Raw genomic sequence first — 12,659 nt, forward strand, 5'->3', positions numbered from 1 at the left:
TCTTAGGATAAAACTTAGATCACATGTTAAACGACTTGAATCACCTCCATTCAACCTAACAAAAATCCTAACACATTTTAGTATACGTATTTAAAATTGGTTTATTTTAAGAACATAATTTTTTACATTATGAACCTCATGGTTCTGGAAGTTAAGGATGTTCCTCTCAAGCTTGGGCAAGATCTTGATGTACTTTTAGGTAGGGAAAATGTTAGTTGAGGCAAGGTTTGGCCAAAGGTTTAAAGATTCTTGTGTTGATTCTTTCAGGGCTCTTCAAGCTTTCTTGGAGGATTCTTGGAGATATAGTTGACAGAAGCTAGTTTAGGCTAGGTAAGGTTTTTCTTGGTTGAAAACTTGTTACCCAGTCACTCCGCAGCTTACCTCTCTGTGGTCGATTTTGGAAGAGCACTTGGAAGAAGGGAAAGTGAAGAAGAGGTATGGGAAAACGATGAACCTGACTTCCACTGGGGCGTTTGCCTTGATGGCTTTGAGCTTGTCGAGACAACTCCAACTTGGATTCGAAGTTGGTGTGAGTAACTTCTTGGTTGGATGTTTGTTGGTGACATTGATGAAGATGAGCATAAAGCTAGCTCCAATTGCCGCATTATTCTGCTATCTGCTTCTGAATGTTCGTTCCATTTCTGATTTCTTGCTTGGAATGCGTGCACGTAGCGCCGCACAACATGCAGATGACGACGATACTGAATCTCACGACCAAGATAAGGACGATACTGATGATGATGATTATCTTGGTGGCTATTTTGAAGACTACGCTGAACCTATGGAAGACTTCTTTATCGATTTCACAGACTTGGAGTGATTAAAGATGGAAACATGATACTAGAAATGTTTATTCACGTTTGATTTCAAATATCGATGATACAGTGATGATTAAAACTTATTTAAACTTTAATTCAAATGAAATTATATATTTATAAAATAATTCATTTTAATTCTTATTTTTGGTAAAAAAAATTTAAAGCTTTTAAAAAATATATAAATAATAATATAATATTTAATATTACTACTTAAAAAATTATCAAAATAAGACTTAAAAATTATAAATAAAAACGGTATATTATTTCTCAATTTTAATATTATCAAAATTGTGTAGTATTGAACAGTATTAATGTGAATAACTAGTTCTTTATTAAATCCAAATACATTCTATATTTTTATAATATTGAAGTTCTTTCTCTCATTATCCCTGTTTTGTTGTTGTCCTCAGTGTAAGGAAATGGGCATTTTAAAATATTTGTATGATTAATAAACTTAAGAAGATTTTTTCTGTAAAACTTGACAAAAGCATAATTAAAACAAAAACGTGTACAAAATTAATAAATAAAAAAGGGTTTTTAAGAAGATGATAACATTTTTATACTAATTTGACTAATAACATTATTCTATTATTTTGAATATTATATTATTGAAAATGTGTGAGACAAAGATAAATGATTATTTAATTAGTTTGTTTGACGGTTTAAACAATTTAGAAAATCTTTAATGAATCTTTAACTAAATATGCATACTTAGTAAATTTTTGTTAAACTTTTCAACACATCTTATAATGTTTATTATCATCAAAATCCATAGACTCTCGTATTAAGAGAGATCATTTAAAGGGTGATAGACAGTTTAAAGAGAGATAAATCGTATAACGTTTTAATAATGGCATTGACAACGAATGAGGCTTAACATAAACATTTGACTTTGTGTTTGAACACCAATAAATATTACTTACGGGTTCATCAAGGTAGTTGTCATAGGTGTCATTGCAGTTGGGACAGTTGTAGTTAGGTTGATGTAGAGGTTGGAGCTACATGCAAACTCCCTCTGAAGATCAACCAAGATGTCCTTGTAACGGCAAAAGCGCCCATGTAAGCGCCCATGTTAGCTCAAAGCTTCTTGCAATCAAAGTCTTTCCCATGAATTCTTCATAGAAACAAGACTAAGCCAAAAATAAAAGTGTTAAGCAAGAAAAAGCTAAAAATATGAGTCTTAACCAAGAAAAGGGCAACAAGGTCCTCAACAAGGAGCACATTAAAAAGACCTTTGTTGCTTAGGAATCTTGGGAGATTCTTTAAGATCTTGATGTTTATCTTATCTTTGGCATTAAGAAGATACTTGATCCTTTTAGCATATCTTTGTTAGTATAAGGAGAATTGAGAGGAAGAATAGAAAACAATTTTTTTCTAGTATGCTTAAAAACAAATTCTTAAATTTTTTATTATAAATTGTGAACAAAGAACCATATTGAGCACCATTCATAGAACACCCAACTGACTTTTGAATAATGTTTTAATAGATAAAGATACATAAATTTATTAATAGTGAAATTAGTATTTACAAAGTATTTGACTTCATGGTCCTCAGCATTCAACTCTCTCGAAGGGAGAAAGGAAATAAAAATATCAAAATAGTTGTAGAAAAAATCATATACAAATGTAAAATCTTCCACATTGATTTTGAGTTTCACATAGACTCTCTCTCTAGGTTCATAGGCCTCCACCATGATAAACTCACTCATTTTATCAAATTCAACATTAAAGGAAGAAACAAACTTTTCTACAACTTCATAAAGGTAAACAGAAAATGAAGAAGATGAAGTCATGATAATGTTGATTTTGGCTTAATCCCAAGTCCCACATCGGTGGGTTCATTGTTTGGGAAGGAGGTTTGAGGGTTATAAATTAAACTCTTCTCCTTCACTGTAATATCTTCTCTCATAATAATAAAAGTGAGTTGTTTTTGTTGTGCTCGGAGATTAGGCTAAACAGGCCGAACTCCGTTAACAATTTTCGGGTGTGTTTTTTCCTCTTTATCTCTTTTATTATTCCGCTTTATTTATTCAATATTATTTGTCGGGTAGCTCTGTTAGGGTTTTATTTTAGTGGGAAAATTTCCCGTTTTTCCCAACAAGTGGTATCAAGAGCCGAAGGTTCGCCTTGGGTTGTTTGAAATTATTTGTAATATTGAATATTATATTTTGAGTTTGTAATGGCAAATCAAGAAGAAGAAGCCAAGGATGTATCCAGAGTGTCGGGCTCCTCTTCATCATGGTCGAGGTTCCTGGTGTCCACCTTGAAATTGGCGGTGGAAATATTTGATGGCACTGGACATTTTGGCATGTGGCAAGGAGAGGTCTTGGACTCTCTTTTTCAGCAGGGTCTTGATATTGCTATTGAAGGAGAGAAACCAAAAGAGGTAGAGGAGAAAGATTGGAGCATCATCAACCGGTTGGCATGCGGAACTATTCGATCCTGCCTGTCCAGAGAGCAGAAGTACGCTGTAAAAAACGAGACTTCTGCACACAAACTGTGGAAGGCATTGGAGGACAAGTTTCTGAAGAAGAGTGGTCAGAACAAGCTCCTGATGAAGAAAAGGTTGTTCCGATTTGACTACCAACAAGGTACTACTATGAATGCACACATCACTATGTTTAATCAATTAGTAACAGACCTGTTGAATTTAGATGTGAAGTTTGAGGATGAGGATGTGGCTTTGATGTTGTTATCATCTCTTCCTGATGAATTTGAACATTTGGAGACTACGCTCCTTCACGGGAAGGAGAATGTGTCGTTAGATGCTGTTTGTTCTGCTTTATATAGTCATGAATTGAGAAAGCAGGATAAGATGAAAACCAAATCAACGACATCAGAAGAAGCATTGGTGGCAAGAGGTCGTCAGCAAAGCCAAACAAAGGAGAGAAGAGGGATGTCTAAGTCTAAAGGTCGAGCCGTTGCCAAAGATGAGTGTGCTTTCTGTCATGAGAAAGGACACTGAAAGAAAGACTGTCCAAAACTGCAGAAGAAAGAGAAGGTTCCGCAAGATGCAAATGTTGCAGAATGCAAAAGTGATGTGGAATCAGATATCTCTTTAATTGTCTCGCTTTCAGCATCATCGTATCCAGATGAGTGGATATTGGATTCAGGTTGTACCTATCATATGTGTCCAATTCGGGATTGGTTCTTTGAATTTCAAGAACTTGATGGCGGGGTTGTTTACATGGGTAATGATAATCCATGTAAGACAGCTGGGATAGGTTCAATCAAGCTGCGGAATCATGATGGATCCACCAGAATTTTGCGGGATGTACGGTACGTGCCAAAGTTGAAGAAGAATCTCATCTCATTGGGGGCTTTAGAATCTAAAGGCCTAGTCGTGACGATGCGAGATGGAATTCTTAAAGCAACTTCAGGAGCACTGGTGATGTTGAAAGGCGTGATGAAGAACAATTTGTATTACTATCAAGGTAGTACAGTGGTGGGGACAGTAGCGGCAGCAACTTCTAGCTCTAAGAAGGATGCTGAGGCAACAAAGTTGTGGCATATGAGGTTGGGACATGCTGGAGAGAAATCCTTGCAAATTCTTACCAAGCAGGGATTGTTGAAAGGTACGAAGGCTTGCAAACTTGAATTTTGTGAGCATTGTGTTCTGGGAAAACAACGAAGAGTGAAGTTTGGCACTGCAATTCACAATACCAAGGGTATTCTGGATTATGTGCATTCAGATGTGTGGGGACCTGCCAAGACTCCGTCAATCGGAGGTAGGCATTATTTTGTCACTTTTGTGGATGATTTTTCCAGGAGAGTTTGGGTGTTTACTATGAAGAACAAAAATGATGTGCTTGAAATTTTCCTTAAGTGGAAAGATGAAGTTGAAAACCAGACAGGAAGGAAGATTAAGGTTCTCCGAACCGACAATGGAGGAGAATACAAGAGTGATCCGTTCCTGAAGGTATGCCAAGATTGTGGCATAGTTCGGCACTTCACTGTTAGAAAAACACCACAGCAGAATGGGGTGTCAGAGCGTATGAACAAGATACTTGTGGAGAAAGTTCGTTGTATGTTGTCTAATGCTGAGTTAGGCAGAGAGTTTTGGGCAGAGGCTGTGACATACGTTCAACATCTCGTCAATCGTTTGCCATCATCTGCTATAGATGGAAAAACCCCGTTAGAGGTATGGTCTGGAAAACCTGCAACTGATTATGATTCTTTGCATGTTTTTGGTTCTATTGCATATTATCAAGTGATTAAATCAAAGTTGGATCCACGGGCAAAGAAGGCTCTTTTCATGGGCTTTAGTCCTGGAGTGAAGGGATACCGTTTGTGGTGTCTAGAGGCAAAGAAGACGATTATCAGCAGGGATGTTACCTTTGATGAATCTGCCATGTTAAAGAAGGTAAATCCAGAAGGAGCTGATAGTACTCCGCAACAGGTGGAGTGTGCCCGGAAGCAGGTGGAGTTTGAGCCGACAGTGGTGATCCCAACACGAAATACCACAAGTGACTCTCCTATGGCAGAAGAAGAGTCAGATGAGGAAGAGGTTCCTACCCAAGAATCTCAACAACAATCAGCGCCAATTGCAGTTAGAAGACAGAGACGAGATATTCATAAGCCTGCTCGTTTCATGGATATGGTTGCCTATGCACTTCCAGTTGTTGATGACATTCCATCCACTTACCCAGAAGCCATTCTGAGTTCAGAGAGTGGTAATTGGGCGGGTGCGATGGAAGAGGAGATGCAGTCTTTGAAGAAGAACAAGACGTGGAAGTTGGCACAATTACCAAAAGGTAAGAAGGCAATTGGGTGCAAATGGGTATTTGCAAAGAAAGAATAATTTTCTAATAAAGAAGATGTTCGCTACAAGGCAAGGTGGTTACAAGGGCCAAGTTTGAATATTTTTCACATTTGAAGTTGGCGCCCGGAGGCGCAAATTTGAAGCACTGTAAAGTTTGTTTTTGTTATGTTGTGAGAAGATTTGTTTTAGGTGGGACTTGAAATTAAGCCAAGGTGGAGATTTGTTGATTTTGGCTTAATCCCAAGTTCCACATCGGTGGGTTCATTGTTTGGGAAGGAGGTTTGAGGGTTATAAACTAAACTCCGTTAACAATTTTCGGGTGTGTTTTTTCCTCTTTATCTCTTTTATTATTCCGCTTTATTTATTCAATATTATTTGTCGGGTAGCTCTGTTAGGGTTTTGTTTTAGTGGGAAAATTTCCCGTTTTTCCCAACGGATAACGTACATAGGCAACAAAGATAACTGAAAATGATATGGGAGGACTTGGAAAAGCTTTAGAAGAACAAGAAGAGACAAGAGAAAAAAAAAACTTGAACTTGAACGCTAAAAAATATTTTACATAAAAGACATATATATAAGACATTATGATAAAAATGTATCAGGTAACTTATATCCTACCCTAAATATATAACCAATAATCAAACAATAAAGATAATGGTTAAATCTTAATATATGTTCTTCTGGTTTATAGTCGCCAACACATCTTCCAGCCATTTTCCTAGCCTGCCCCACACGTATTAACCCTGACTTCGTCCAAGAGTGTCCCTGTCCTAACTGTTAATTCAACTTTAAATTCTACCCCTAATTTCTATCCTAACACTCTCTTCATGTCTTCCGTTTGAACTTAGTATCCTTCCTCACAGTAACAATGATAAATAGTGAGGCCTTCCAAAACTCTGTATCAAAAATCCACCCTTTGCTATGGAGATTCACAGGCTGTGTGTCAAGCATAGTGGGGTTCACTTGTTACGCCCTCAGCCCTTCTTTCAAAGGCTTGTTCGGACAATGGAACACGCTGAAGATCGTGGTGTACAGTGTCGTAAGCTCACTTTTATCTATCTTGATGCTGTTTGTTCCAAGATGCACATGGAGACATGGGAAAAGTTTGTTGTTGAAAGCACATGTGAGTTTTGTGGTCTTAATGCTTACCTCTCTGTTTTCGATTTTGGAAGAGCACTACGAAGAAGAGAAATTGAAGAACGGGTATGGCAAAACGATGAACCTCACTTCCACTGTGGCGTTTGCCTTGATGGCTTTGAGCTTGTCTAGACAACTCCAACTTGAATTCGAAGTTGGTGTGACTTACTTCTTGGTTGATGTTTCTTGGCGACATTGATTAAGATGAGCCTAAAGTTAGCTCCAATTGCCGCGTTATTCTGCTATTTGCTTCTCAACATACGTTCCATTTCTGATCTCCTGGTTCAAATGCGCACCCGCGGTGCCACACAAGATGCAGATGATGATATTATTCAACCTTTGTACGCAAGGTCATCTCCTTTGTAATAATTTTTGTGGTTTAGATCAATGGATATTTAGATATTTTGTGGACTATTTTTTCTTTTAGACAACTATTTTAGTTTTAATTATTGTAAAATGACTTTTCATTATTTATTGAATATGATCCACCGATGTTCGTATATGATACAGAGGAGATGGAAGAACGCTCAGCAGATGCCATATTTCATTATGAAACGATGACTATTATTTCGACGTGTATTTGTTGCAGATGGATGCAGACAACTTGTAAGAACTTATTGCATATTCACTAGGAGAAAACTGTGCCATGGCTATATTTTTAATTCTCAACCAATACTAATTATAGAGGAAAGGCTCAGTACGGGGCAGACTAATATCAGATTCCCTTAACTAAACCAGAAGTAACTGTTACTGTACAGTCATGTTTAAGTGGCAATACAAATGTTTCATCCGTTCGGGAAAATCAATTATATTCTGAACCAAAAATTTGCTCCTTGAGCTCCTCTATTTTAGTAGCCAGTTCATCTCTATTTTGCTGCACGTTAACAAATTTAATTAATCTGGGAAGAACCAAGATGCACATATCAATCAAACTTAGTGAAATTAGTACCTTGAAAAGCAGATAACGGGAAGTGAACCATACGGTATATGCGAGCCCGACAACTTCCAGCAACTTGGGAAACTGTGCCATAATAATGAACAAAAAATGTCAGGCATTTGAAAGAGTTGGCTTTGGGTTTGTGAAAAAGTTTACATGAACATTGAATGATACACACCAATGGGATAGAATCAATTGCACCAACAACGGCGGATGTTAGCCACAGAGTCGCCAAGACACCACCTCCATACAGGAAAATGGAACCAGTGTCATTTCTGTCAAACTGTTAGAGGCAACAAGGAGGGCAGTTAGATTTATAATACACATTAAAACCAAGTCTTAATAATTTTAATGGCAAATCAGTAATGCAGACAGCAAGATTTACTGTCGACCTTCTTTCCATGAGTGGTAAACGAAAGCAATCCGTTATCAGAAGCACCAGACAATAATGATGCTATATAGTTGATTTTAAAATCAATATCCGAAGAAACCCACATATTGATGGTCCCTTCAGACAAATAATTTTCAAACAGTTCTTAGGTAAGGATGTGAATTCGATGTGTAATAAAATATTTGAACTAAAAAAAACTGAAGAAGTAGAAACAGACTCTTGATAGCAGGGAAAAAAACATAACACCTACTCAGAAATTCATTTTCCAAATTTGATGTAAAACCAAAAGACCAATGAATAAAAATAAAAAAGGTAAACGTATAGAGTTGCTCAGCTAACCGCTCAGATTCGACAAGATTGCCGAAGAATCATCAAGCATTTTGTAAATGCCATCAATAAACTGGATTATCATCATAGCAACTCCATGTTAGAAAAAGAAACAAATCTAATCAGGGGGAACATGTGCCCTAAACCCCCAAATTAAGTATTTGAATTGCAAACAAATCTAAACAGGCATACAAAATAAAACATGCGCCTTGAACAATCAAATACATAGCTAAAAAAATAATAAAAGCTTAATAGAAAAGGTGGTTAAAGTGACACTTACATTGAACTTATCCAGCAAATCAAAAGACAAACCCAGTCCTTCGTCAGGTAACTCTTCCTTTCTGTCTTCGTTCACCGTTTTATCAAACTCATTTTTATCATCGGCTTTAACATCCTCCACGGTTATCAAACCATCGCGTTTCTCACTGAAAAAGTCACTAGCCCCACTGGATCTTTCTTCAGAAGGCGTAGCCCTCGGCGACAAATTTCTCAACAAAATCGATCCTGCCATGTCACAAAATCCAACAAGAACAAAAATCAGAAATATGCAGTTGCAGTACTAAAACAGATTCACACCAATGGCTCCACAAAAGTGACACAAATAACGCCATAAAACAAACGAAGAGAACAATTTAATCAAAACTAAAACAGAACTATTAAAGAACACACACACAAAAAATACAACGGTAGGGTTTTGTTCATTGAATAAGAAATTGAAAGGAAAAAAAAAAACGTACGAGATAATAGTGCGGCGGTGGGAGGGAGAGGGGTTAGTCTGTGAGAAAGAAGAGAGGGTTTAGGAAGAAAAGGGGAGGCGTTAGGAAGTTTAGAGAGAGGGATAGACTGAACTGTACAAAACCCCATTGTTATTCTTCTGATTTGAAGAATGCGATGAGGTTTTAGGGATACAATGCTTCCTTTTATACAAAATGTTGCCTCTAGGGTTTTCGTTTCTCTTTTCCATTTCTCTGTTTCTTTTTATTTTATTTTATGATTTTCCTTTATCTAATTATGCTTTTACTTTTTAAACTTTGGAATAATTCTGATTTTATTCCTTTACATTTAAAACAATTTATTTTAATCCTTTGAAATGAAAAAATATATATAATTACAGTACATGTTTCTAAAAGTGATTTAGTATTAAATTTCAATAACTAAATTTAATTTTTTCTTTAAATGATAAAAAAATCATATAAACTAAAAACATAATTAAATTATACTTAAAAAAAATTAACAGTAGCGACTCCCCAATTTTTTTTCATCTATATAAATTAATATCTAGATAAAATTTTTTTTTTTAAATTATCATATTTTATATTTTTCTTGTTTAAACAAATATATTTATTTTCACATTTTGCAAAATATTTTCTGAAGATATTTTTTATTTACTCTCTCTATTTTCGGTCACATACTCATTATCTATTTTAATCTTTTATTTCATAAATGAGTATTTCCCTCGACTATTTTATGGACAGTTTAAATTATTTTTCCACTTTTTTTTATTTTTGTACCCCGTCAAAAGAAAAACCTAAATAACTATTTGGGATTGGGTAAGTGAAGGGTGGTTGAAAATCAAAATAATTTATATTTGAATCCATATATATGCCATGTGTAGTAACGGGATTATAATTTTAAAAAAAAAGCCTTTTAAAAGTTTGTTGCAAATTAGCAATGCTGAAAAAATATTTTCATTAAAAATAATTAATGATTTTTTTTATTTCTGCTTGCATATTTTTTTAATTACTTATTATATTTTTAATCGATTATATTCTGTATCATAATCCAATACCCATACTTCTTTTTATCAGTACTATCCACAGTTGTAACAATGTAAAATATTCAAGTTAATTTTTCATGTACACTTCAACTACTGAATATTTATTATTGTATTAATAATTGTCACCTAAATTAGGAAAATCCATCAATTTTATACCTACTAAATGTTAATTTTTCATCATTTTTATTTATTATTTACACACAGAATTAAAAAATAATATTTGAACTAATAAATTACTGCTAATAATTGAATTTCCTACTTATAAGTATAAAGTTCAATTAGACAAAATTGGATACCAAAAAGCGAATTAGAAACTAAAGGGAACCAAGCTGTAATATAGTAAAAAGTACTAAAGGAAATAGTTCCTTATTTTATTTTAATCTCCATTTTTAAGCCTTAAAAAAAGTTTGAGTACTCTTAATTCCTAACAAAATTGTTTGTGTTTTTAGTTCAACGACAACTTAGACTCTTAATCCGTATAGTTAACTAAAATTATTTTCACATAATTAGGATTATTATACACAAATTACATTGGTCTTTCTCATTAGTGTAAATAAGTTTCTAGAAAAAAAAAATTGTTATTTTTTCATGATTGTTAGATGGCTTTCAATTTTACTAAGGAGATTGTTGCATTAGAGAATGAAATTTTGAACCAGTAATGATGAGAATCAAATAAAGGAGGCTTTTATTAATGAAGGGAGAGGTCATTCACCTACACATTTGAAGTTCTTCCTTCTAGTCTAAATTTGTAAATAATATAGAATGTTTAAATACATAGTTTTTAGGAAAGGTGCTTAGAGGAAAACCTTAGATACCTCTCTTGTAAAAGCATCTTTAGGCATTAGTTTAGAATTTTCTAGAAGAGTACTCTTCATGCTTCATTTAGGCGTTATTAGTAAGTAACATATGAAGAGTCTTTTGGTTAGCTTATGTTGTAAGCTTCATGACCATACCTTGCTCCTATAAAAGGAGGGCTTAGGTCATTCACAATTCAGATTTGGAATTTGTAGTAAAGAAACTCTCCCAATTTGGTGATTGAGTGAGTGAGTGAGATTTGATTTCTCCTCTTCCTAGTCTCATCTTGAGAGCCTTGGTTCCCTCAAGTGGCGGCAATTCACACTTATCTTGGAGCAATCACACTTCAAGTGGCGTGTTCATCAATCAAGTTCTTCATCCACATAAGTTTCCTCTCTTCTCCATTTAGTTCTTCCATTTCCATGTCCATATGAACTCTAAAACAAGTGTAGTTTCTTTTATTCGGTTCATCTTCCTTTTCTTGCATTTTGGTTCGGTTCTTTTCAATTTCTTACTGTTTTAATTCAGTTCAGTAGCTCCCTTTCATGTTTTGTTCGGTTCAATTGCTTTCTTTAGAGTTTCAATCGGTTCATTTACTTTCTTGTTCAATTTAATCGGTTCAATTGGCAAGAAATGGGTCTTCCATGTGAGTTTGGTGTTTGGTGCAAGTTTTGGTGAGTTCTTGAAACATAGAACATTGATCCATTTCTATTAAAAGTGCCTATTCATTCTCCAACTCAAGTTGATTCCATAAAATGTCAAAGAATCATCTATATCTTGCTATTGGAATCATATCATGTGGTATCATGAGTTTAGGTGTGTTCTTGTTTAATTTTTGAGTTGTGTTGCACTTTAATTCAAGAGCTCTATCTTCTTGTTGTTTCTTTTCTGTTTTTAGGATTATAATTGAGTATTCTTGCTGTTTTCTTAATTGTGCCTACCAAGTGTTTGTGTTTTTTTCTTTTTTGAATCCATACAAGTTTTGTCATAGTCTTGTTTTTCCATGAATGTCATCACTTCTTGTAGTACTTTTATTGCATTTTTTGTTTCTTGCTTTGGTGTAATACAGTTTTCTGCATTTGTATCTTGATCCTTTGTACATTTTCTGTTTAGAATTGAGTTCATACTTGTATTTTAGACCTATACAAGTTCCTATACATCATTTTCCATTATGTCTTTGCTAGTTCTTAATTCTGTTTTTCATTCCTGTTAGGATTCCTCTGTTTTATGAAAACGTGCTTACTGTTTTTCCTTATTGCAATTGATTTACTCACTGGAAAATTCTGAAATTCTGGATTTGTGTTCTTCAAAGTGTTATAAAAGCATAGAAAAAAGAAGTACTCGAAAATTCAAAGTACACAAAAACTGATAAATAAAATACAAAAAGTGTACAATTCTGCCGAAAAAAATACGGTAATCTGGCAGCGATTTTGAAAAATTTATCTCAATTAATTGGCTTACTGTTTTTAAGTAATTCCAGTGCCATTATTGAGCTAACATCTTGAAGTTTCTGTGGTTTAAATTTCATAATCCAGTTCGCTCTATATCATTCCAGTTAAATCAGTGAACATCAAGCACAGTTTGCATAAAAAATATTTTCCAGTAGCTTGTTTTTGTTTTCTTCATCTACTCTAGTGCTTTTCTTTAGGTATTTTTTTGTGTGCCTACTTTTTCATTGAGTTCCTTATTTTCTTACTTGTCTTTTATTCATTAAT

General features: G+C 34.6%; 1 protein-coding gene, 1 non-coding gene and 1 pseudogene across 2 annotated transcripts; 1 reads left to right on the forward strand and 2 right to left on the reverse strand.

The window, feature by feature from the left end:
• The first annotated feature begins 6,116 nt into the window (after positions 1–6,116).
• LOC137811329 (uncharacterized) lies at positions 6,117–7,219 on the forward strand (annotated as a pseudogene).
• A 127-nt stretch (positions 7,220–7,346) lies between these two features.
• Positions 7,347–9,321, reverse strand: LOC137811330 (protein CURVATURE THYLAKOID 1D, chloroplastic). The gene is made up of 5 exons (XM_068613023.1): positions 9,110–9,321; positions 8,653–8,876; positions 7,833–7,937; positions 7,667–7,738; positions 7,347–7,591 (listed from the first exon to the last, which is right to left on the reverse strand). Exons 1-5 carry the CDS (start codon positions 9,234–9,236, stop codon positions 7,520–7,522), a joined length of 600 nt encoding a protein of 199 aa, XP_068469124.1. The 5' UTR covers positions 9,237–9,321; the 3' UTR covers positions 7,347–7,519.
• On the reverse strand, positions 8,372–8,465 carry LOC137813147 (small nucleolar RNA snoR128). The gene has a single exon (XR_011081381.1). It is a non-coding gene; the product is annotated as a small nucleolar RNA snoR128 (small nucleolar RNA).
• Positions 9,322–12,659: the final 3,338 nt, after the last annotated feature.

This window comes from Phaseolus vulgaris, chromosome 2 (assembly GCF_000499845.2).
Source record: "Phaseolus vulgaris cultivar G19833 chromosome 2, P. vulgaris v2.0, whole genome shotgun sequence".
NCBI lineage: Eukaryota > Viridiplantae > Streptophyta > Magnoliopsida > Fabales > Fabaceae > Phaseolus > Phaseolus vulgaris.